The 27,449-nt window shown below is 44.2% G+C and overlaps 1 protein-coding gene across 1 annotated transcript in view; it reads left to right on the top strand.

The window, feature by feature from the left end:
- The first annotated feature begins 988 nt into the window (after positions 1–988).
- The window catches only part of acsl3a (acyl-CoA synthetase long chain family member 3a), a 51,486-nt gene continuing 25,025 nt past the window's right edge, over positions 989–27,449 (top strand). The window contains exons 1-7 of the mRNA XM_084064417.1: positions 989–1,115; positions 8,807–9,493; positions 11,609–11,786; positions 17,924–18,033; positions 18,518–18,656; positions 22,142–22,292; positions 26,670–26,793. Of these exons, the coding sequence (XP_083920543.1) occupies positions 9,125–9,493; positions 11,609–11,786; positions 17,924–18,033; positions 18,518–18,656; positions 22,142–22,292; positions 26,670–26,793 (1,071 nt within the window). The 5' untranslated portion in view covers positions 989–1,115; positions 8,807–9,124. The remainder of the gene's footprint in view (positions 1,116–8,806; positions 9,494–11,608; positions 11,787–17,923; positions 18,034–18,517; positions 18,657–22,141; positions 22,293–26,669; positions 26,794–27,449) is intronic.

The raw sequence follows: 27,449 nt of genomic DNA, 5'->3' as shown, positions 1-27,449 counted from the left end.
CTCTTGTTGTACATCTAAATCAAACAACTTCAGTTGAGATGGGTGGGTGCGTGCGTGTATGAGCTCCCCGTGACCGCGAGTAACCTCTGTTTCCAGCACGGCGTTACACCGACGTCGGTGACCTGTCGAATTCCGTAGCCAGAGCACAATCATTTACAATTTCGGGAAATTAATGCTTTATTGAAGCCTGGCTGGCAGGTGGTAGCGCCAGACCCATACGCATTTGAGTAGTAGAGCACATTAATTTCGAGCAGGCAGACTCGCCAGGTTTCCACAGGTTCCTCCTTTCCTCGTTTTAAAAATAAATAAATATTGTTGTTTTTGTCTTTAAATGTTACGATGGATTGAATATACAGGACCCCAATGGGAACAAGGCAACAAGCCATTAGTGCTTTCTTGGATTTAATCCTTTTAGCATCCTTTTGTATATAACTGTACCTCTGTGCTTTTCCCCCCAAACTGTAGTATTCAATCAATCACCTTGAAAGGATAAAGTTAGTTTCATATTGTACATTCGACATATTTTCAGGTCTTCAGATGTTGAGGGTTATTTCGGTGACACTGACAGGTCATTTATGCGATGGCATTGTGTAAACAGGCTAAGCCCTTGTCTTTTGCATTTTTCACCCCCTTCCATACTTCCTCAAAGTATTCTGTTGCAATAATTTCAAATTAACAACAATACCAGTATATATAATTCAGCACGTTGACACTTTGGGATTTCATTATGAAATCCCAGTCAAAGTGTTAACGTGCTTAAATATGAAATGTTCATATTAATCCAATAGCTACCGACAGTACATTATTGACGAGAGCTCGCGGAGTCACTGAATTCAATAGGTCACACATGCCGGTGCAACCGCCACCCGGCCCCCAGCACGCGCCACTTCCACCAGTCCAATCACAGCGCGCGGTTTGTCCACCGCCATGACAACCACAGCCTGTCACTTCCGGACCGACCAATACAACGGACTGGACCTGGTGCGGGAATTCATTCAATTGCAAAGCAACACCTTCAAAAGGTGGCGTTAAATACATCCTCTCTCCGGGTTGGAAGAAAGAAACGAGCCGGTAGACGACATCCATTCTCCCGCAGCCAGCGACACAGAACAGAGGTAAGATTTTTTACACATGGAGATGGTCCTGATGATCCTGATTCCTGGACGGGCATTGCCTGTCTTTTCTGCGCCCAGATGTGCTGGATGAGATGGATGCTGCACACAGCTGCCTGCAGCCTCTGTGGAGCACTTGATAGACCAGTGGGTTTCAACCCTTTTCATATCAAGGTCCATTATTTATTCGACATTTTGAGCCACGGATTCACCATTTGATTGGATTTAGACTCTCAGACCAAAGACTTAGAATATTTTGTTATTGTTGAATACGATTTTGGCCAAAATTCCATACTGTATTGGTGTGGTATCATCATAGGAGAGATAACAGGCAAACATTGATCAAAATAACAATTCTTTAATTATGTAATGCAGATGTTTGTTTAACAATAATTTAACTCTTGAGAGCGTAAAATGAAACCAAATGGAAGGGTCTATTTGGTTTCATTTTACGCTCTCAAGAGTTACAGGTCTATAAGGGTCCATTTGGTTACTAACTCTCCATCATTTAGCTGGCGACCACCTGAACCCCCCTCAAGGACCACTGGTGGTCCCCGGACCACTGGTTGAGAACCACTGTGATAGACACTGGATGCTGTAATGAGAGAGTAAATCATCAATGTTAATTGATTTAACTCTGAGCCTGTACAAATGTAACCAAATGGACCCTGTAAGGGTCCATTTGGTTACATTTGTACACGCTCAGAGTTACAAATGGACAAATGAACACTGAGGATTTGTGTGTTTTGTGTGTTAGTGTGTGAGAGTAACTGTTGCTCAATATGAGGAATTGTTATCTCAATGCTCTTCTTGTGTTCCATCCCTAAAATATGATAATTGGATCCATTTTGGTTGCATTTGTACATGTATGCTCGGAGTTGCAAATGGATAAGTTAACACTGGGGATAGGATACTGTGTTAGTGTCAGAGTAACTCAATATGAGGAAGTATTATCTCGATGCTTGTCTACTCCGTATTCCATCCAGAAATTCATAATTGGATGAGTGTTCTATGCTCACGGAGGACCCGGTGAATTAATAATTCATAAGTGTCATATGACCCTAACATGCTTCTGTCTGTGAGCAACGTGAACTGCAGTCTGGATTGATGACCTCCTAACCGCTTGGCATCATTTTGTACTCCTATCTTTTTTTCTTCTTTTTTTCGTTCAGCATCCTTGAGGAGGTTAACTCCTCACCTGCTGGCACTAACTGACTGTCACTTTATCTTTCATAGTACCTGAGTCTGTTTACCGTAACCATGTTTTCTCAATTGCCAGGGCTTATTTGCACCGCTGCAGTGAGTTGGCCCATGGTAACGCTTATCAAATTACGGTTTGTTCTATTAGCTAGCGCCTGTAACATACACAGAGATGCTATTGTCTCACAAGGATGGTCCGATGCGATTTGAGAACACACAGACTCGCTGTGTCTTGTCTCAGAATATGCCAGGCGGGAGAATATGCATTTTGAATAAAAAAGTAATGAACTGCTTCAAAGTAGGTTGCTGCGTGAGGGTAAATAAATGGTAGCTACATGTTACAGAAAACTATGTTCTCACATATTCCACTTGTGACGAAGACTGTCAGTATCCAAATGCCCTTAACTGAGTTAGTTAACTTGCGTTCAAGTCAAGACACTTCCAGTGAGTATTATTGTTGTAGCCTAGCCCTATAGTGTACAGTGGGCATAACAGCTGCCTGTGAATGGCATGTCTGTCGTGTGTCATTGTGCACAAGCCGGTACAGAACAGAAATAATCTGACGTCTGGTCTGCATAAATCTACATAATCTCTCCAACTGTGCGCTCACTTTCAGTGAAATCATGTTTAAGACTGCTCAGAGCTTCTGCAAGCTGTGATTACACCATTGTTTGGAACGGGCAAATACTCTTAGGTTAGTGTGTGCCTGGCTGTGACCCCCCCCCCCCCCCCCCCCCCCCCCCCACACACACACACACACACACACACACACACACACACACACACACACACACACACACACACACACGGCGTGTGTGCAAATAGTTCACAGACAATGTCGGGAGAAGTGGAGTCCCAGTCCCACACAGACAGACAGACAGACAGACTCACATATGCACGTGTATACACACACACACACACACACACACACACACACACACACACACACACACACACACACACACACACACACACACACACACACACACACACACACACACACACACACACACACACACACACACACACACACACACACACACACACACACACACACACACACACACACACACACGCGCACACACACACACACACACACAGAGACACATCCCCTCCTGAGGCAACTGCTGGCCCTTTCCCCTGGCAGTGGGACGATGTCGTGTGCTGGAGTGTGGCATGTCGTCACAATAGCTATGTTGAACTTTCACCAGGACTAGCCCGCTTTCATGCCTGCTCAGCTGAGTGGGCTGAGAATGCATCTTGCCACACAAAAGGCCCCATTCACAATCCCTTAAGGAAGCAATGGTTCCCTAGCACACACACACACGCACGCACACACACACACACACACACACACACACACACACACACACACACACACACACACACACACACACACACACACACACACACACACACACACACACACACACACACACACACACACACACACACACACACACAGAGGCAAATGCCAGCTCACCCCACCATGCAAGCCATGGCTGTATATTACTCCATTAATCCAGCGAGTGGAGGCTGTTTGCAAAGCTGCTGCCTGTTGCATAAAGCTCACCATTGACTAACTACTACATACCTTTTCTGCCTCTGGCTGCTGGCCATTATTCTCTGAGGCTGGCTGGAGATCGATTCAGTAATGGAATTCTCAATACTCATTTGGTGTATTATTGCAGCAAAGCAAAATCTGAGAATGAGGTCCTAGCCTATTGCAGAGAGAGAGAGAGAGAGAGAGAGAGAGAGAGAGAGAGAGCACATGTTTATACTATTTATAAGCAGTGACAGGAGGGGAAATCGAGGGACAAAGTCAAAGAGGTAATTAGATAGAGAGAAGACAAGGCCATGTTAGCCAGATTGCTGGATCTCTTGGTACACACTTACTGCTTGGTGTCACTGTGTCTGACAGGCTGAGATTACAGGACCATTAGGCTGCAGCAGCGCTCCTGTTTTCTGACCTAAAGGGGCGTGTTTAACATCTCCGGCGAGAGAATCCGTGTGATCCCATTGGTTCACCGATCTGTCCGTCAGCCCCCGCCCCGTCAACACAACATTACGAGCGACGCCCACTGCACTCTGGTTGGTTGGGGAAATGAAACACTTCCTATATCGGGTACACCGACGCGCTGCTCCAGGCTTTTATTTTTTAGCAAAACTAAACAATAAAAGCCTGGAGATCGAGGCTACAGGACCATGGACTTAATTAGACTTTTTTTTGTTCGCCTACTATAATGTCAAAATATGTTTAAAGTGGTTAATTAGCCAATTAAGTTGCACAAATATTAGATAACATTTGTGGTTTGTCGTTGCGTGTGTGTGTGTGCGCGTGCGCGCGCGTGTGCGTGCGTGTGTGTGTGTGTGTGTGTGTGTGTGTGTGTGTGAGTGTGTGTGTTACATAGACATACATAGACACACCCACAAGTATACTATAATGAATCAGCCTTATGCCCTATCTCTCATAACACAAACCTCTTAAATTGTGTCACTGTGTGTCTCCTTTGTGTTATTTATTGTGACTCATAGTGTGCCACAGCCCAGGCTCTATCTTCCATCTGCCTCTAGCTATCATATAATCTGTATAGTGGCAAGACATAAATCCATATTCTGTACTAACAAGGTTATGATATTTAAAGGACTGAAAAATCCTTTAACCTGAGCTTCAGTGTTTACAGCTGTGAACTATATATTCTACTGAGCACTGTAGTCACTAAAACCATGATTACAGTTTGATCATTATGGTCATTGAAGCTTTCTTCTATCAGCATATGATTCATGCAGCAAGCTCTTTAGACATGAACCAGTAGCTTTGGATGGCACATTGTAGAACCGCACCTTTCTATGATCATCCACTATAGTCACTCAAATGTGCACCAGTTGAGAAGCAAGAAACTGATTCTGGTAATGTGCGTCCAATCTTTATCTATCAATAGCAAGTTAATATACTGTATGTGCAGTTTGTGTATGAAGCTGCATAAAATTGCAATGCAGTGTTCAGTTGGCAAACAATGTGCTTATTTTAACTTACCCAAGTGTGTCCATAATCCTTCACTTTTCTACTTTCACACTGCTTGCACATTTCCTATACACAAATTCACTTTTAAATGTAGTAGGTCTGGCCTCGCGGAACCAGTCCGTTCTCTACTATAGCAAGTTACACCAGGCACGTGTTTCTGTTTTATGATGTAATGCACGGTTAAAAGCATATTTTTCATTTTTTTCTTTACTGATCCCCAAGGGGAAATAACTTTTCTGTATTTGACCCAGCAGTATGCTGCACAGGGGAGCAGTTAGAGGTTAAGTGTCTTCTTTGTCTGGGCTGACACTTTAATCTCTCAAGACAAATTCTACTGTAACAGCAGAATCTGTCAGCACCACTGCCCTAAACATGTAGTGTTGTTGTTAGTAGGAATAAATACAGAAGCACCCGGGAGGAAGTAGACTGGAGTCTGGAGGAGTCAAGGATCAAACCAGGGTGCAAACCAGGTGCTCTACCTACTTAGCACTGTCACCCCCTGTTGTGGCATGAGCTGTGATTGGTCAATTTCTGTGGTGACATACAGACAAACCCTTCTCTTGTATCTATGTCTCAGCAGCACCCTCTGACAATGCCAGGCGTGCTAGATGGGGAGGTACGGTTGATATGGGAAGGAGGATGGCCACGTGCACAACACATGATGAAACAGATGGCATTTGGGGAAAACATGATGTTTAACTCTATAGTTTATTCATAAGCCTCAAAGGAGCACGTTACTGTGTTTTGTGTTTTGTGTGTGTGTGTGTGTGTGTGTGTGTGTGTGTGTGTGTGTGTGTGTGTGTGTGTGTGTGTGTGTGTGTGTGTGTGTGTGTGTGTGTGTGTGTGTGTGTGTGTGTGTGTATGTGTGTGTGTGTGTGTGTGTGTGTGTGTGTGTGTGTGTGTGTCTGTGTGTGTGTGTGTGTGTGTGGTGATACAGGTAGGGGGAGGATGTGGTGCTTCAGGGAAGAAGATGAGCCACTTCCTCATATGAATAATAAATGACTACTTCTAAAATGGTCTAATTCTGAGCGTGTGTGTGTGTGTGTGTGTGTGTGTGTGTGTGTGTGTGTGTGTGTGTGTGTGTGTGTGTGTGTGTGTGTGTGTTGGTGGGGATACTAGACAAATAGAAATACACAAACAGATACAGGCGGACAGATAAGTAGAGAGAGTGACATTATTCTGCTGTGTTAATGTCATTAGGCTATAATGGTGAATGGAACATTGGATTGGAGAGTGGCCTTGAGGACTGAAACGAACCAGGACATGAAGTACTACTGAACACACTCAACTTTAGCACACTGGTGCCCAGATTGCAACAGAGAGAACCATACAGTAGTTTGCTGGCTTATGCTAACATTTAACGTCACTCTGCCACAGAAAGCATGGTAGTAGGACATTTGCACTCATGTGCCCAGATTGCAACAGAGAGATACTGTACATAGTTTGCTGGCTTGTGCTAACATTTAGTGTCACTGCCTCAGAAAGCATGGTAGTGGGGCGTGTCTCAGTTAAAACGTATGGTAGTAGACGTGTCTCAAATAGAACGCATGGTAACAGGACATGTGCCTCAATTAGAAAGAATGGTAATAGGACATGTGTCTCAGAAAGCATGGTCGTAGGACGTGTCCAAGTTAAGGTAGCTCTCCACTGCACCAACGTCGTTGGAAAGCATAGTGCCAAAAATCGGCTGGTGAATGGGCAGTTGGTACACTGTCGGGTCGCAAGTTGTAGGGAAGCGTTGAATAGCAGCAGGCTTGTTGTTGAAAAAGACATCAAGCCATATAGGCTATTTTTAGCACCATAGTAGCCATCTGTCGGTGTCGGCTCTCAGGTGCATTCAGCAACTTCTTTTCACACCTTCCAACCGACTGATCTCCCGACTTCATTCGTTCGACTGCCAGTCTGTAGTAATCTGCACTAGTCTGTTTGGTGGAGAGCTATACCTTCAGAAAGCATGATAGTCGGGCATGTGCTTCAGAAAGCATGGTATGTGCCTCAGGAAGCATGGTAATGGGACCATGCATGGTGCTGATCACAGATCCCCCATGTCCTGTACATGCCCCCATGTCCTGTACATGCATGGGCATCTGTGATCAGCACCATGGACAGCTCCCGACCCCTGCCAGTTTTAGGTGGTAGAATCCCAGCCTAGTGCCACCCTGGTTAGCTAGCTTGTACCAGTGTGTGTGTGTGTGTGTGTGTGTGTGTGTGTGTGTGTGTGTGTGTGTGTGTGTGTGTGTGTGTGTGTGTGTGTGTGTGTGTGTGTGTGTGGTGGCTTTTGGTGATTAATCGATAAAACAATAACAACAAAACAAATATTAAACTCATAAAGACAAATTGTCTCTGTGTGAGCATAGTTAACTGTCAGGGCATACACACACACACACACACACACACACACACACACACACACACACACACACACACACACACACACACACACACACACACACACACACACACACACACACACACACACACACGCCTTTCACCTAGTGAAGGATATGTGTGGCAATCCATCATTACAAATCTGGAGACTGTGGCCCATGTCCCTCTGTCTCTGTGCTGTGACATTGCATCATAGGGGTTAATAGATACATACTCTGCGCACCCAAACACTCGCTTTAGATGCATTTAGCTCTCCCAGTTCGCTCTCTATGGGCCCAGTGCTTTGTACCCTGTCCACATACGTTCCCTCTCAAACACCAGCATACACTTAGGGACATCCACTGCACTTCTGAAAGTCTCACTCTGTCACTTTCAACTACCCCTCTGTGCTCTCTCTTCCTAGTCCCTTGTTCCCTTTCATGTTTCATGTTCCTGGTTTTAATCACTGAAGCTATAATAGATACTTTCCAAAATTAACAAAACATTGCAAAGCTCTATAAGCTCACAGCTTGTGAGCTTGTAGATATGCTGTTTTCGCTATAAAACATTTATGAAAATAATACATTATATTATCGTGACAATATGATATTATCCTCACAATATCGATATTGAGGTATTTGATCAAAAATATTGTGATATTTGATTTTATAAATATCATCCAGCCCTACCCAACACTCCATTTCTCTCAATCTCGCTTATGCCACGGTCTCTCTCTCTCTCTCTCTCTCTCTCTCTCTCTCTCTCTCTCTCTCTCTCCATCTGTCTGTGTCCCTCCATGCAAACAGTGAGTGACAGTGAGCGTTTTCATGCTGTGTTGGTGTTGTTGTGTTTCAGTGTGTTTACAAGAAGAGAGAGCTGGGCTTGAAATGTTCACTCAGCGACAGATTTATTCTGCTTTCTGCTGAGCGCTAGAGGATTGTGACGCAAAGCAAACCCTTTTCTTTCACTTTCTGATTGAGTTGCCTGTAATGTTGTGAAATCTGACTATAACGTGTTCTCAGGATAATCTGTTGCAACAGCCAGAAAAAGAAACATACATTAGTGATTGGTCTTAACTGTTATCTTCTTAAATGTTTTCCAGGAGTTGAAGCACGTGTGTGATCAGCGGGTGTGAGCACCAAAGAAGTCCAAAAAGAAGAGAGCAAAAGAAAAGTGGGACACCGCTGTGACAGAGAAGAGAAGACACACAGGGGGACACACTGAGTGACTCCCTGCTGAGAGGGAGAGACAGAGAAAGACAAGGAAACGCACAAGGACCTTTCCCTCTACAGCCTCCAAAGATTCTCTCCTCCATCCTCCTCCTCTTCCCTCCTCCCTGTCTTAGGGAACGAACTACCTTTTGCCCATACACTCTCCAATCCCTCCCCTTCCCGACCGCACATACACAAAGCCCTCCAACATGAGGATGAAAGAGGACCTCAACCCCATGCTGCTTCTCCTCTTTCACCTGATGGTGTGGATCTATACCTTCATCACCTTCCTGCCTTCCTACTTGCTCAGCTCGCTCTCCGAGCCCCCGACAGGCGGCTCCGAGGCGGAGCGGGCGCAGAGGCCTAAGGCCCTCTCGGTGTCAGGCCGTCCCAAGGGGCCCTACCGAGCGCTGGGTGCCGCCAAGAGGCTGGTGACATCGCTGCACCCCGGGGTGGACACCCTGGACAAGGTGTTTGAGTACGCAGCCACTAAGTTCCCTCAGAGAGATTGCCTGGGCACTCGGGAGGTCATCAGCGAGGAGGACGAGAGACAGGGCAACGGGAAGGTGTTCAAGAAGGTAAAGAGACACGGGATGGACCTCCCTCATATACGTATGTCATACATCTGCTATGTAAAGGCGGGTGGACAGATTGTGCCCAAATACGAACGTGCCCAACCCCAAATCGCCGCTGTTAGGCAACGGTTTGTGTCTCATGTGTTATGTCAGATCAGAGCTCGATCAAGCGAGAGAGAGATAGAGGGGGGGGGGGGGGGGGTAGGGATAGGGAGAGTGCGAGGGAGGGAGAGGGAGAGTCAGAGGGGGAGGGAGGGAGAGCGATGTTTGTGTGTGATGCGTTGTCGCATTGTCAGCATACGGGATTGCGCCGGGCAAGCATACGGGATTGTCTAATACATACGTACATATTTTTGATATTCTGATAAATTTACTTTATTGCAGTAAGGAAGGAGGGCATCAAAGTAGGACTAGAGCAGCGAGGAGGAGAGATGTAAAAGGTTAGGAGTGATGTGTGGACAGTTTGATCAGTACTTAACCAGTCCAGACACACAATCCTTACAAACTCTGTCTATCTATCCGTTATCACTAAACTCACTATAGCTGTGTCTGTGTCTGTGTGTGTGTGTGTGTGCGTGCGTGTGTGTGTGTGTGTGTGTGTGTGTGTGTGTGTGTGTGTGTGTGTGTGTGTGTGTGTGTGTGTGTGTGTGTGTGTGTGTGTGTGTGTGTGTGTGTGCGTGCGTGCGTGTGTGTGTGTGTGTGTGTGTGTGTGTGTGTGTGCGTGTGTGCGCGAGTGTGTACGCCTGGAATTTTGTTTGTTTTGCACGTGCATGCAAGTATGTGAAAGTCTGACTTGCAACACTTTTAATAATGTCCAAATTGCTCCTTTAATCCCATTTGCTCAATCTCTCTAATCCCCTTTGACCTCGCTGTTGCAACTCTGCTGTAAGCCCTAGTACCTCCAGTCTCCAAACAGTTTACATTTGTAGAAAAAGCGTTTGCAAAATTCTTCATGACTGTGTGTGCATGTGCGTGTGCGTGGGTGTGTGTTTTGGTGGGTATGCAATAACGCTGCACTAGCAATGATAGACCAGTTGGAGGCAGTATCACCTCACCAATGTGTAATAATTTATTTGCGTGAGTGTGTACTGTATGTTGGGTTATTTATGATACATGGTGTGAATATGTCCAGCATCTTCATTAAATAGTCTGTTTAGCAGTCCATGAAGCAGTCTGAAATACTTTTCTCTCCACCAGCTGCAGTGGCGGGTAGAACAACATTTACTTGCCACTAAAACCAGTGTGGGAAACCTCTCAATTAAACACAGACACTTATAAAAACATATTTTATTTGAATTTATTTATTTTATTGTGTTATAGTTTTGTTAGCTCTGTGTAGACAACACTTAAAAAAGGGATCAAATGTAGAGGATGACTTAATACGCTGAATTTATTGCATAAAACGTAACTGTTAAAGGGTAAGTGATATTTTTGGGTTAAAACAAAACGTTTTTGTTAAAAAGTGAAATCTCTATCTTCTGATTGTAATCATTGCTGTAGAGTGTGTGTTCAGTAAAAGGAGTGTCCCCGTCTCTCCAGCTCTTTAATAAACAGAAAATACATTTTCAGGTGGGTTGCCAATTTCATCCAATCAGGAGAGAGTACTAATTTCTCAGCTTCCAGTGTTCCAATTCCAATTTCGTCCGCTCATTTCGTCATCACTTCAAATTTCACTTGTTTATCCTATATCATGTATGGGTTCTCTCTTATGATTGGATAACATTGGTATCCTGCATTTTCTGTTTACTGAAGAGCTGGAGAGACAGGGAGGGCATGGTGTTCATTTCACACCAGGCCACGGTTTGCCAGCTCGAACACAAAATGTCCAGAACAGAAGCTGTTTTAAGAACATTGTCTTCTTGGGGCAAAAGAAAAGAAAAAGGAACACACTATGTTCTGGCCAAGCACAGAATGTTCCAAAACCCAGGAGATCTTTTATTTTTAACAAAGCCAGTAAACATGCCACTGTGTAGAGTAAACTCACATTTCAGTAATTAAAGAGCCTGTCTTTCATTTTCATTTGTACTCCTAGTCCTCTCAGTTGCGCCCCCTCTCCCTCTCCCTATTGTGTCTCTCTCCATCACCACCAATCTCTCCGCTCTCTGTCTCCCCCTGCAGGTGATCCTGGGGAAGTACATTTGGCTGTCCTATGAGGAGACCCACGAGGCAGCCTCCCGCCTGGGCATCGGCCTGGCAGCGCTGGGCCAACGGCCGCAAAACAACATCGCCATCTTCTGTGAGACACGTGCAGAGTGGCTCATAGCCGCCCAGGCCTGCTTCATGCACAACTTCCCATGTAAGTAGAGGCCATTTACCCTCACACAGGATGTGATGTAACGGCCCCTCGTGCTGTTTTAAGTCAGTGGTTCTCAAAGTAGGGTCCAGGTAACCCTCAGGGGTCCTTGAGGGGGTTTCAGGGGGTCCCCAGCTAAATGTGTTGATGTAACATCAAAATCAGTACAACGACTTTATCCCTACTGTAGTATACATCGGGCATTTGTCTCTGTAAGCAGCATCTTCCAAATGGGAGTCCACTCAGTCCGGTACACGCAGTTTGGAGTTATGGTGACTTGATAGCCGCGCGCGTGTGTGTGTGTGTGTGTGTGTGTGTGTGTGTGTGTGTGTGTGTGTGTGTGTGTGTGTGTGTGTGTGTGTGTGTGTGTGTGTGTGTGTGTGTGTGTGTGTGTGTGTGTGTGCGCGGTCGTGTGCGTGCGTGGTCTGTTAATGTCAGTAATAAATCAGGAAACAGTTGTATTAAGCAGTCTCCAGCTGAGATGGAAGAAGGTCAGATTGTCCCTTCTACCCTGCTGTTATATAAAAGTCTCTCTCTCTCTCTCTCTCTCTCTCTCTCTCTCTCTCTCTCTCTCTCTCTCTCTCTCTCTCTCTCTCTCTCTCTCTCTCTCTCTCTCTCTCTCTCTCTCTCGCTCTCTCTCTCTCTGTCCTTCATTCAGCCCAAAGGGAGAGGTCCCTTCCTTGTGACGGAGACATAAGGAAGGGACTACTTTTGTTCCTATAGTGATACCAGTATCGATAAAGCCATCAATACAGCCTAAAATGCTGGTATCAGCGAGTATGCAAGTGTAAAGCTCCTTACACATCGGGGGCGATTTTTTCATGCGAGTATATATATATTTTTTAAACCTTATAAAGTCAATGGAAGCTTCCATGGAGCGAAAAAGCGAAAAAGCAAAGCGAAAAAGCGTCTTTTAATTATTCGGAACGAGTCTGAATTTTGCGTATATTCACATAATCGCCGGTGTGTTATATAATTAAATAAATAATTATCTATGTATTATTTCATACATTATATCTCTGCTGTCGGGCAGAACCCAGCTAACTCCAAAATGTACATATTTCAGGAAATGAAAAAACAAAACAAAAATTGGAGTTAGGAGGTTTTGTTCATCATTGATAAGAACGGCTGAATGGACCTCCAAGCTCACAATGAGGTTGGAGGTCAAAAGGGTGTGGAGCCTGGAGTCAGCAAAACCAGCTAACTCCACCCCCCTTTGGTGGAGTTAGCTGTTTAGCAGACAGTTTGAGGATCCAATGGAGTTAGCTGGTTTTGTCAGAAGCCCTTTTTAATACTTTTCATTGTTTCAATATTTATTTAACCAACACACAGACGTAAAGGGTGTTCAATAGCACTGATTTATAACAAAAAAGAAAAGAAAAGGCTTTTTTCCCCTTCTTTTTTTTAACAGTGCTATGGAGCACCCTTTACGTCTTTGTGTGGGTTTTACAATATTTAAAGAATGAAAAGTATTAAAAAGCACTTCTGACTAAACCTCCTAACTCCATTGGATCCTCAAAACTGTCTGTCAAAAACCTCCTAACTCCACTGGAGCTGTATTTGGGTAAAGTGATGATCCTATAAGGACACATTCAAGTATCTGACAATGTATAAAGTCACCGTACCAACTTTGATGAGGCAGTATTGTGTTGTTCTAAAAACATATATTGTTTTCATTCAATTAAAAAAAGTCAATATTTTGGACATAGCTGGTTTCTGCCCGACAGTAGAGATATGTATTATTTAGATCAAATTATAAATAGTTATTAAAGAACTATGCGTTCAGAAGTGTTATCATGTCAGACATGTGCTCCAAACAACAGAGAGATATGATTATGTTAAAACATAACTGTTATGAATATCATCCATTGAATGTGGTATGGCTTTGTCCACTTCAACACACACATTGACTAAAGCAGTGTGTTATTGTCTGGCAAAGAGAAACACTCTTAATCAAACGTCTGGGCTGAAGAATTGCATGTTAGAAGGGAGAAGAGGAGAGAAAGAGAGAGAGAAACATACACAGAAAAATACAGTTACTGACAGTGAGACAGGGAGACAGACATAGAGAGAGAGAGAGAGAGACAGAAACAGAGTGACAGAGTGACAGACAGTGAGAGTGATGCAGACAGAGACGTGGGGTTGGAGGGAGCAGAGGGAGGGTGATGGTATCAGGGCCAGGGGTGAGAGGATCTACGTGAGCATCTGATGTTGACAGAAGCATCAGGGAATCAGCCAAGGGCTCCCAGTCAACTCAAACTCTCTGCGTACAGAATGTGTGTGTGTGTGTGTGTGTGTGTGTGTGTGTGTGTGTGTGTGTGTGTGTGTGTGTGTGTGTGTGTGTGTGTGTGTGTGTGTGTGTGTGTGTGCGCGCGCACGCGTGCGCCTCTCTACTTGTGTTGAGGCCTGACGAATAAATGTTGGATGCAGGAGTAATGCAGCCGCTTTGCATGCTGTACGACAGGCTGTCTCAACCTGTTGGTCGGGGCCCACCCGTCAGATGGGTGGGCCGCAAACACTTTGGTTGAGAACCACTGCTGTACAATTCAGGCCCGTACATATTGATTCATATTCATATTGCAATAATAGGTGATATACATCATTTTAATAATTCTTTGCCTGTAATGACATGCCGAAAATAGGGACACAAGGTTCAACGTGGTTAAAGAGTCACTGTTATGTTTGTATGCATGTGTGTGTATGTATGTTGTATGTACTGTATTGTTGTATGTATGTTGTGTGAACTGTATTGTATGTATGTTTGCGTGTATGAAACACGGCGGAGCCCGATGGAGTGTTTGGATCTCACGACTGGAGGTGACATGCCCTTCGTCTGCATGCACACATACACGCACATGCACTCACAGACACACACACAGACACACACAAACACATGCACACACACACACACGCACCAGGAAATGTTTGCAACCATCGTGACGCAAAGATGTGATGTCACCAAATCCTGTCCTTTGTGTCTGTGTCAACATGGGGTTAGATGAAACTCTCTGTGACCCTCTCCATCTCCCTCCCTCCCTTTCTCCATCTCCCTCCCTCCCTCTTCTTCTAGCCCTCCCTCTCCATCTCTCTCACTCACTCTCTCCCTCTCCATCTGTTCCTCTTTCTCCCTCTCCCTCTCTCTCCTTCTCCCTTTCCATGCACGCACACACACACACGCACGCACGCACGCACGCACGCACGCACGCACGCACGCACGCACGCACGCACGCACGCACGCACGCACGCACAGTTAGGGGTTCAGTATCTTGCTCAGGGACACATTGACATGGAACCAGGAGGAGCCGGACATGGAACCAGGAACTTTCAGGCTCTCAGAAGGCCGCTCTAACCGCTGAGCTACAAATGTCTTCCATCCCCCTTCTCCATCCATCCATCCATCCATCCGTCCATCCATCCGTCCATCCATCCATCCATCCGTCTCTTTCTCCCTCACTTCAGCCTCCTTAGGAGTGACCTGACCCCAGCTAGCTACTGCTGCTGACCTTTTCACAATCCTACTACACACGCACACGCACACAATACCGAAAAATTGCATACATGACTGCAAGCACGCCTGCTGTCACACACATACGCAAGTACACTAACCATTTCACATTCACACATTCCTCAAATGTTTATCTCTTCCAAAGAGGGTTCATCAAGCAGCAAGAGTCTGCGTCCTATTGGCCAGAAGGCCATTCTGAGGCCTCTAGTGGCGCCTGATGATGTCATCACAGTGGGCCAAAGCCAGAGAAGGGCCACGGAGCTGTGTTGACAGAGAGCACGTATCACAGCTCTCGCACACGCCGCGCTGGCTATAGCATGACTCTGCAGTGTGGGGAATACTCGCACACGCACACGCACACTGAGTTCAGCACAGGCCGGGTTCCTGTGTTATAACTGTGTTATAGTTATGTATAATTTAACTTTCTTAATATATCCGTGTTATGCTGAGATGTCTAGCTTCAGTATCTTTAACATACGAACCACTTAATAATAATACTACTACCGGTAATAATAAACTTTATTTGTATAGCACTTTTCCAAAACAAGTTTACAAAGTGCTTCACAGACATACAAAAGTGTTGACAAACGGTTCAATCAAAGGAACGTCAAAGGGGCAATAACAAAATCTACAAAATAAATGAACACAGTGGAGCTGATCGTTCCTCTAGTTAAAAGCCATTTAATGAAATTGAGTCTTTAAAAGAGTTTTAAAAGTTGCCACTGCGGTAGCCTGTCTGACTTCCAATGGATGATTATTCCACAGGCGTGGAGCCCTTGTGGCAAATGCTCTATTGCCTTCTGTTACCAGCCTTGTCATAGGGACCTTGAGTAATACTGTAGCTGGACTGCAGATCTAAGATTGACAGGGATCAGGGGTCGGAAATATAGGGAGGTGCAAGGCCGTTCAGTGATTTAAAAGCAAACAATATCATTTTCAAAAATCTGTTGTGAATGCCACAGGTAGCCAGTTAAATTGCTGTACTACAAGCAATCTCCAAAAGTTGTTTACTTATTTATTTATTGAATTAATAAGGTATTAATTTATATACTGTATGTATTAATCTAGACAGATGTTATTTCATTTGTAGATAGAAGTGTGAGCATTGGATTCTTCTAATATGTGTTACAGTTTGTCATGGTTAAGTCAACATTCCACGAAAGCAGGAAAAACCTTTCCAGTATCGACTGTAAATAGAAATGACCGCAACAAACAAACCTGAGTGCCGCACCCTTCTCAGGAACGCTTTCACTCTTGTAGGCGGGCACACACATGCACGCACGCACGCACGCACGCACGCACGCACACACACACACACACACACACACACACACACACACACAGTTTTGAAATATTCATTTAGTTTTCATTTTGTTTGGTGTTTGATTTCAGGTTGGTTTTAATAGTTTTATGAGTGCGCAAATGGTTTTAGGTTTAGTTTTAGGAATTAACTAGTTTTTCTTCCATTTTTGTCTTAGTCTTAGTCTTTCAGGTATGTGTATGAGATAAGCTTTATGATTCATATAAAGAAGATGAAAAAGGTAGGGTGAAAGTATGACATCAGATATGATGGTAGAAAAGTCAAACAAAGATGATTTTACATGCAGTTAGCTTTAGTTTGAGTGAGTTATGCATTGTCAGAAGCTCTGCAGACATTACTGCCAAGTGCCAAGCAACACTCTCTGTTTACACTACGGGCCTGGAATGATTAGATAATGAGAAGGGAGTGTTACTACAATGTCTCCTATGAAATAACACAATTAACCACTTGAACCCCAGCATCCATATCCTGGGGGGAACATTAGCCAAACATAGCGGATCTACAAACTCTCGATTGGCCATTTTTTGGCGACACTGAAAAAAAGCAGTACAAGTACAGAGACAACTCGGGACCAGTTTACTAAGTTTAGAGGATTTAAGTACTGTGATTTAAATCCATGGTCAGTTTGACCCCAGTTTTCACAAATCTTGAGTAAATTCTCCATCACTGTAAAAAGTTTCCAAAAGTTTAACAAAGTCGGGTCCGGAGAACCCCAGAGGTCCTTGGAGGGGGTTCCAGGGGGTCCCCAGCAGAATGAGGAACAGTTAAGCCCTTTAAAAAATAGCTGATCTACATGCTCAAAAGTAAACACGTTGTGATGCGAGCTCCGAAAATGTTTGAGAACTCTTGAATTCAAGAATTGTGCCAAATTTGGAATCATTTTGAAAATCTTTAACAACAAAAACTTCTCTTATGGGGGTCCCTGGCACAACATCTTTTCAGATGGGGGTCCACAGCCAAATACATAACAATTTGGCGGTCCTTCACATGAAAATGTTTAAGAACCAAACTTCTCTGTGTGTTCACTCTCATTGCATGATGAAACAGGTCTCAACATCACACTTTTAGCAAACAAAGCAGATTATGGCAAAACACACAAGCGACAGTAGGTGATGTATACACGGAAAGGAACACATTGTTTATATATTGGCAGAATCCACTTTGTTTGTGTTTGTTTATGTGTTAAACGTGTCATTTTAAGCTCTGTTATGCCATACAGTGAGAGTGAATGGAATGGCTACGAAATTGTGGTAAGGCTTTCTATTTCAAAATGAAAGTATTGTTGATTTGATAGTGTGTATGTGTGTGTTGCAGTGGTCACCCTCTACTCCACTCTGGGGGGTCCAGCCATCGCACATGGTCTGAACGAGACTCAGGTCACACACATCTTCACCAGCAGAGAGCTACTAGAGACTAGACTCAAGGTGAGTGTACACACACACACACACACACACACACACACGCACGCACGTACGCACGCGCACACACACACACACACACACACACACACACACACACACACACACACACACACACACACACACACACACACACACACACACACACACACACACACACACACACACACACACACACACACACACACACACACACACACACACACACACACAACACACACACACACACACACACACACACACACATGCACCCACGCAAGCACACGCCACATGCACACACGCACGCACGCATGCAAGCCTTTTCTGCTCACTGCACTTATTCATGCACAATCACATCATCGTCATCATGATTGCATTTCATAATATACATCATTGAAGAAATGTGTGCCTGTATGTATGTATGTACTGTATGTATATACAGTACAGTATGTGAGACAAGCCTGACTTTACATCATGCATGTGCTTAATGCGTGTGTGTTTGTGATGTTAGGCCATCTTAACAGAAGTTCCCAGGCTGCAGCATATCATCGTATTGGATGACTCACCGACGTCGTGGCCTGGCTACCCACGAGGCATCAGTGTCCACAACATGGCTGCCGTGCAACAGCTGGGGACCAAGCCAGAGAATGGTAAGCATCCGTCTGTCTCTGTTAATGTTCAAATTAAGGTCAAAGTTAGAGTTAGGGTTACAGTAAATAGGGTTGGATAAGTCAATGCTATGTCCTCAAAAGTTCACAGCATGTTGCAATGTGATGTGTTATGTGCTTGTAGTTCGGCTATTTTCAAAAATAATTTAGAAACGTTTTGAACATTTTAGAAAATAGTGCATAAGAAGTTAATTTCTCACTCTCCACCACATTCAACCAGTACATGAAAAACTCTCACAGTTTAGCACTAACAAACTCTCCCACTCTCAATAAATGTGGCGCGTGGGGGAGGGGGGGGGGTCGCTAGATGGGCTCATTAGGTCATGTGAATGAGGAAGTGCACACATCTGTGTCAGATTAAGGTCGCCGGGCCGGACAAAGGGGCGGGGCTAATGTTTACTCGTTCGGATGGACATCTCTCTCCATCTCTCTCCTTTATTTCCTCTGGCCCCCCTCATCCCCTCATCAACAAGTAAACTCCCTAATTCCCCGCTTTTATTTCCCAGCTGTTGCCGGCCCCCTCGAACCGACTGACTCATAAAGAGCAGAGCTGGTACTGTATACCATGTAGACACAGATGAAGAGGGAGGAGGAGGTTTAGAGAACAGGAGGTTTGGTGGGAGGGTATGTCGGACCACTGGGACGCGAGGGGGTCATGTTTGCACACAGCGCTGTTAACTTCACATGACATCAGTTCTCTGTGTGACACACACACACACACACACACACACACACACACACACACACACACACACACACACACACACACACACACACACACACACACACACACACACACCCTCTAAAGCCTCGTATCGGAGCTCAGAATTAACGTCAAAGAAAGACCCCTCCTCTTGTCATGTCCCATTCCTCTCCCTTTCTCCTCTTTGTCTTCTTTGATTCTCCCTCCATCCCTCTCTCTCTCTCTCTCTCTCTCTCTCTCTCTCTCTCTCTGTGTTTGGGTTCTGTTTGGTTTTTCCGGGCCTGCAGAGCATCGACGTCTCCAGGCTGTTTGTGTTTCCACAAAGACATAGAGCGGAGAGAACCCAGAGAGCCCAGCTTTCTTTTACCACATGAAGCGCACGCCACAGCTGAACTTAGCTTGTCGCCTGCGCTAAGCTAGCTTGGATCGTGTTTGTTTATTCAAACGGTGGGATGCATAGAAATGCACGCAGAAGAGGAAGAAGAAGCGGGGGAAAGTGGCAAAGTGCACATGTCTGTGGCGGGGGTTTTGGGCCTTGTGCCAGAAGGGGTTTGAACGTTTTTGACCCCACCCCACATGGGCAAGTCCCTGAGGAACCTGCCTGTGTGTTTAACCCATGTCCTATTTCACATACTACTATAGTATTCTTTTGAAGTATTTTCGCAGGATAGTGAAGACAGATGAAACATTGTGGATAAGTGGTCAGCACATGAAGTGAACCACCAGGTTTAACTTCACCTCAAATTTAACCAAGCATGTATGTGGCTGAAATGCTGGAAGCCTGTGCTGTCACATCTCTCATAGAAGTAGGGGGAAGTTAGAGATAACAGAAATAAATCTATAGAACACACTTTTCCGTTCATAGCAGATGTGTTGGTTATTGTATCCATAGCGAGATCAGGGCCCCCAGCAAAGTATACAGTATGTGGCTGTGAAGTGTGAACATAGAAATATGACCTATCTATACGTGTATATAAGAAGGTAACAGCATGTTACTAATCTTACAATTCCCTTCCCACTCCACAGCCTCAGCGTACAATTCTCAGTGCAGGTGTTTATGTTGTTCAGCTGCTTGAAATAATATGTGACAGATACTTAAGCAGCTCGGGGGGAAATATGGAAGACGATTTACTGTGAGTTTGGCATATCTTCTGTCTCTCACATTCACTATGCTGTCTCTCCCAAGTTACTAAGGTGCTCGGTGGTGCGGGGTAAAGTTCCTGTCCACCACCGCGGAGACTATGGGTTGGAATCCTTCACGGTGCATTGGCTGCTCTGAATTTATTCTTGATGAGGGAGGGATTATAGGGATTATTATAAACTTGATTATAGCGATGCAGAAAGAATAATTAAGGGTTGAGAAAGAGGAATTGGGCCCTATCTTGCCTGCCGCCTTACCCCGTCTGCCTAAACTTTCTTTGCCTTTTTTTTACTGTTTTGAAAAACATTGAAAAATTGTGCAAATAGCCGATCTACAAGCTCACAATGTGTTGATGTAGATCGGCATTTGAACTATAAAAAAAAAAAAAAATAGTAAAAAATGCCAAAAAAGTTTAGGCATAAGGGATAAGGAGCAAGATAGGGCCTATTTATAAATCAAGAGGAGGGGGTTGTGCATAGGTGAGAAGGGAGAGGCAGGGTGGCAAGCCATAACAGTGATGAGAATGATGAGAGAAGCCAGAACATGGGAGATAGAGTGAGAAAGAGATGAATGAAGGTGTAGACATGGTATTTTTAGCGGGCCCTAGTCTGCTCTCATGTGACCCATTCTCTCCGACGATAGTGCCAAGAAACGTAAGGAGGTTTACTCAACGGTAGCCCGCTTGTTTAATAAAACAGCTCAATAACTTTCCATCCCTGTATAAACTGTTTAACTCCTATGCCTGAGCCTGAGCCCGAGCCTGTCAGTTGCGAAGTAAGGCTACTTCTTAGCCTTACATCTACGACTCATCTAACCCCTGCTCACTTTGCTAGGGTCGGATGGCTCAGGGTTGAGGACAGAGTACAGCAACTTGCAATGGGCCTGGTCTACAAGATACACTACACCGATAAAACACCCATGTACCTGTCAAAGTACAAAAACGTAAATGAAGTCCACAATCACAACACCAGAGGCAGCCCCACTGATCACATTCAACCCAGATTTGGCACTAACAAGGGTTTGAATCCGTTCTCCTGCAATGCCACAAAAAAAGCTGGAATGCCCTACCAAAAGCCATGAAGGAGTGTAAAACCCTACTCTCCTTCAAAACCGCTATAACCTACAGGTGGCTGCAATTCGAAACTGGCCCCTGTAAAAGTCAAAGCCTAGCCCCCCCCAGTTTTGCAAACTGCTAATAAAGTATTCAATCAATCAATACATTCTATTTGTCTGTATTTCCATTCACTATTGCAGCCAATACCAGCTCTTCTGGTACATTTGCAGAAACTGGGATTGTTACCTGTGTGTGTGTGTGTGTGTGTGTGTGTGTGTGTGTGTGTGTGTGTGTGTGTGTGTGTGTGTGTGTGTGTGTGTCTGTGTGTGTGTGTGTGTGTGTGTGTGTGTGTGTGTGTGTGTGTGTGTGTGTGTGTGTGTGTGTGTGTGTGTGTGTGTGTGTGTGTGTGTGTGTGTGCGTGCGTGTGCGTGTGCGTGTGTGTGTGTAGTTTGTAAATATGCAGAACAATTACAATGCAATGCAACATTTCAAGCAATTGTGCGGAACCATTCAAGACCTATTCAGCTAACATGGAAATGTGTGTGTGTGTTTGTTTCATCCCTGTGCAGTGTCGCGTGGCCGCAAGCAGCCCCTGCCCTCAGACATCGCTGTCATCATGTACACCAGTGGCTCTACAGGCGTCCCCAAGGGCGTCATGATCTCCCATAGCAACATCATCGCTGGGATCACCGGCATGGCAGAGAGGATACCAAACCTCTGGTAGGCACACCCAAACCTCTGACATCATATCCTGTTTTACAACTTGACTTGGCCGCTTTTGTGGGCCAATTAGCTTTCAGGTGCTTCAGAAAAGAGCATGTCGTACACGCCAACACACAATGGATGTAATGCACACAGCAAAATCCTGAGTTTTCACTCCCAAGATTTTAAAATAAGATTTGGCTTTTCAACTAACATGCAAAACTGGAAACAGGAGAGATGGTCAAGGAGAAAAAATAGACGTAGAAATACCACATCACGATTGTATGCCTCCGCCAACCAGTTGCCGTTTACATCTGTCTGTCCAGTCTCATATTATGTAAGTGAAAGAATTTAAGGAGCACAGGTCACAGTGACCCTGACCTTTGATCTTTGACCACCTACTTCTAATCAGTTCATCCTTGCGTCAAAGAGGACGTTTGTTCTGTATGTATGGATGGATGTATGGACAGACAGATGGACATACTGTATGGACGTATGGACAGTGTTGGGAAAGTTCACTTAAAATATGAACTAGTTCAAAGTTCAGTTCACAAATTTTAAAATGAACTAGTTCAAAGTTCAGTTCATAATTCAAAATTTTGAACTAAAGTTCATGGTTCAAAAAATGAACTAGTTCAGTTCTTTTTCGTTCTTTTTTTTCAATATATATTAGTGCTGTCAGGCGATTAAAATTTTTAATCGCGATTAATCGCATGATTTGTGTAGTTAATCGCGCGATTAATCGCTTATTAATAGCATATTTTTATTGTCTCAAACTTGAATGATTAACTGAAAAGCAGTGCATTGTATTGTATTGTATATGGAGCAGGATGCATCCGAATCTATTATTTATTATTATTACTATACTTTTATTTTTTTATCCAATACATTATGAAACCAATGTTATTTATTTAATTTTCTTATACATTATATCCTCTCTGGTGTACATACACAAAGCACCCTATATTTATTATTTCCAGTGGTGTAAAGTAACTAAGTACATTTATTCAAGTACTGTACTTACTACTTAAGTACAATTTTGAGGTACTTTTACTTTACTAGAGTATTAGCAGTTTTCAGTACTTACTTACTTCTACTCTACATCTCAGAGGCAAATATTGTACTTATTTTTAATTATTTGAAAACTGAAGTTACTAGTTACTATGTAGATTTTGCAAATACATGAATCACTTCAGCCCTATTTAAGTTTTGGCTATTGGAAAATAGCCGATCTACAAGCTCACAACCTATACCTCTATGCTCACAACAGGTCACGGTGCGACACAGTGAGCTTGTAGATCTGCTATTTTCTAAAGATTTTCATTCATCTTGGTGGGAGGCCTACTTTTCTTGGACGCTTTTTTTCTCTCTGCCAAAAATAGCAGATCTACAAGCTCACAACGCGTCGCGCTGCAACACGTTGTGAGCTTGTAGATCGGCTATTTTTGGCTTATGTTCCCCCCATCTGGGGTTCATGTGGTTAATACTAATGTAATGCATAATAATGTAATGGTGTTTTAATTTTTCATTCATCTTGGCGGGGGGGCTGGGGGCTTGTCAAAGTGAGTGTATGACACTGTTAACATCAAAAGCCAGGTGCAGAAGTCCACTTTTAATGCCAAAATAAAGTCGGGTCGGACGTCCAGACTACAATACGTTCATTCAGAGGTTCGGGGGCCGGGGCTACCGTCCTAAAGTCGGCTGTAGGCTACGGTGTGCACGACGCATCAGCCACGGTCCGGACATGTTGTTGTAACATCCCAAACTCATTTCGCCGTTCCGCGGTGTTTACTTTATTAATTCAGCCCAGCTTTAAGTTAATTTTGTCGGCAGTGAAGCCAAGGAAACAACACCGATACTTTGGAAGAGACACAAGTCAACTTCCAAATGCTTGTGGCCGGGAAATGAGCTTCGCAGAGCGGATAAAGTGTCAGCTCTTCGCCCTGGCCGAGTGGCAGTAACTGTCTGTGCTGTTCACTAGCTGTCGCTGCAATGAGACTGTTCACTCGGAGTCGGTCTCCGCGCTGCGCACATGAATGTGAGACGCCGCCTTGCTTTTCTCTTTTTTTGGCTAATGGTGCGTTCAAGACGCCTCGGAAACACAGAATAGGATGAAATACAACATGACAAACCGATGTAACCATGGAATTTTGGGACACTCTTGAACGAAGTTTGAACGAAGAGAGAACGCCGTTCACAAACGCCAGAATGAACGCGTTCACAATAACGTTCATCTAGCGGATATACAGTACGTTCAGTTCACGTTCGCCCAAAATACGAACGAGTTCATGAACGATCGTTCATTGAACGCGTTCAGGCACAACACTGCGTATGGAGGTAATTTTGGACAGACGGACAACCCCAAAACACAATGCTTCTGACATAAAACAGGAATAAATGCATCGTTTTTTTGCCATGTTCAGTTCTGTGAATGATTGCAGTCTGCAAAATAACTTTGTAAAAGTTATTAGTTTATTAAAGTTTTTTAGTTATAAAAAAAAAGAAAATAATTGTCAAGGCCAGCAGTTTTGAGTGTTATCCTGATTAAAATTCCCTGAATTCACATTAGCATCAGTGAGTGGATCTAAATTACCCAATGCACCTAGCTGTGTGTATTCATTCAATGATGAGAAAGCTTCCTCAGCATTTCTGTAAAGGAGCTGCTATTTTCATAGCATCATATCAGCAGTCTTAAAGAAAACAAATTACTCTAATCTGCCTTTTCTAAGTACTGCCCCCCCCCTCCCCTGACTTATCTCTGCTGTCACTGGTTGCGTACAATATTAGGGTCGTTGATTTAAAGGTCGCCTGACAGCGCTGTTTTTAAGATCTATTGGGCTCACTTCCTGGTTGGGGCCTCCACGTTCAACTGAGCATGCTAAGCGGCACAAGCCTCATTGGCCCAGCCGGCTCGCTAGCGGCATCGTACGAGGAAACTGTTTACGCTGAATTAGTAGAAAGGGCACCCATCTCCCCGGGGAGAGAGAGGGAGGAGAGGAGGTGAGAGGAAACACAGAGCAGAGGAAGTTGGGGACAGAGGAAAATGGGGAGGATGTGAGAGAGAGATGGAGGGTTAGTGGGGTTAAGATCCGTTGTGATCTCAATCATGCTGTTAATGAAAATGATGGCTTTGCTTTGTGTATTTTGTTGTCACGCTGTGTACATAAACCTCCCCTAAGTAAGAACTGAATTTCATGCACGTTCATTGAAATGTGGTTCCTCACAAACCATCGCCCCAACCTCCTTTTTGGATGCTTAAATACTTCAGATGGACATCGATTCTGACAAATAACAATGCAGTAAATATGATATTATATCCAAAGGTAAAAAAATAAAATCACACCCAGTGTGAAGTGGGCGTTTTTTTTTTTTAAAGTGCACAGTCCTATTTATAGGTTATTAATTTCATCATGTGTCTCGCTAGCCAATCACAGTGCTGAATAGAGTCAGCCAATAGAGTCAGCCAATCACAGTACAGCTAGGGGTGTACTAATGTAGAGGGGTGTGCTATTATGAGCCAATCACAGTACAGCGAAGGGTGTACTAATGAGGTGTCCCAACCCCACTTATAGGAGTGGCTACACCGCTCAAAAAGGGTAAAAAAAAAACAAAAAATGCCACACTTTTCCCCCCTCAATAGAACAGGCCTACGCAATCCCTGCTTCTGTAGAAATGGCAATCCTTAACACACTATTATAATAATGCTGTTTATTGCGAACGCGGACCAAGTGGAGCATACTATGACACTCGGCTCGGCTTGTGTGTCTGTCTGTGTGCAGTATGTGTGCAGCCGCCCCCATGTCACTCACGCTCTCATTGGCTGCCCCCATGTGAGTCACGCTCTCATTGCCTGCATGCACTACAGTGTGGCTGAAATTCGCCTGTGCCCCTGGGTGACTAATTACACTCCTCTGAGAAAAATATAGCAGCGACAGTCAAAAATAACACATCTACAAGCATCTACACGACTTCATCTATTGGGATATCTAAGAATTCCATGTCATTTGTGCATTTTTCAGGCCGGATGGCAAGTAATTGCTCATTCCTTTCTATTCTTCTTATTGTTATTTTCGAGCTGCGTTCGCTTCCAGCGTTCGCGCGTCTTACTTGTGGTTTATTACACAATAGGTCATACAATGTTACGATACTTCATTATTTCAGCATGGTTATGTGTAAAGTATGATTAAATGGTATTAACCCATTAAAGCCGGGTGTCGTTTTAGGTTTTAGCGTTGGCTGTTCAAAAATAGCAGATATACAAGCTGCTATTTTTAACATTTTTTGAAAGATCTTGAAACTACTGATTTAGAAGGCATTTGTAGAATGGGCCTCAGGTCATTAATGGGTTTACTGGTATGTGGCATTGTGTGCTAAGAAGCTCTTTTGTGTGTACAGTGAGGAGGACACGTATATTGGCTACCTACCCCTGGCCCATGTGTTGGAGCTGAGTGCTGAGCTGGTGTGTGTGTCTCATGGCTGTAGGATTGGCTACTCTTCACCACTGACACTGGCTGACCAGGTACACTTAGTAGGAAACATCGTTCTCACTCCCAACTCGTCACATACTGACGTTTGGTCAGGAGGACCCCCTTTCATCACGCTTCAACGCTGTCTGTAAAATAATTTTGTTTAAAAAATCATGAAAAATCATATTGTGAACCTAGTATTGTGATTCGAATCGTATCGTGAATTGAGTGAATCGTTACATGCCTAAGATGCAGTGTTGAAAACATCTTTAAATTACAATGAAAACAAATGAAACTTAAAGCAAGGCAGGCGCACTGTCAGAAGCGGACTTGAACCCTGTGAGGAGCACCCGGGGCAAGGTGCCAGCCGAGCTACTGCCTGCATCAAGTGCAAGTGGCGTCCGCCTCTGTCGACTCAGTGCTGTCAGAGTTGCATACTTACTGATAGGCAGAGAACAGTAAATAATGATCCCTCCTCATCAACATGTTTGTGTCTGCGTTCCATCCTCCTAAATATGAAACGTGAACAGGGTATCGCTCGTCATATGGGACACGAAAGGCAGTTGCCCAAGCGTCAATATATGAGGACTTGGGAGCGAGAATTGATTGATTACTTTATTAACAGTTTGCAAAAAAAAAGTACAGTTTAATACACATACAATGCTAAAAGGATTGAACCCAAGAAAGCACTATGGCTTGTTTCCATTGG

This window comes from Gymnoscopelus microlampas (genome assembly GCF_963454915.1).
Source record: "Gymnoscopelus microlampas genome assembly, chromosome: 8".
NCBI lineage: Eukaryota > Metazoa > Chordata > Actinopteri > Myctophiformes > Myctophidae > Gymnoscopelus > Gymnoscopelus microlampas.
Note: the sequence above shows the minus strand (reverse complement) of the source record. Positions and strands in the feature narration are given on the sequence as shown.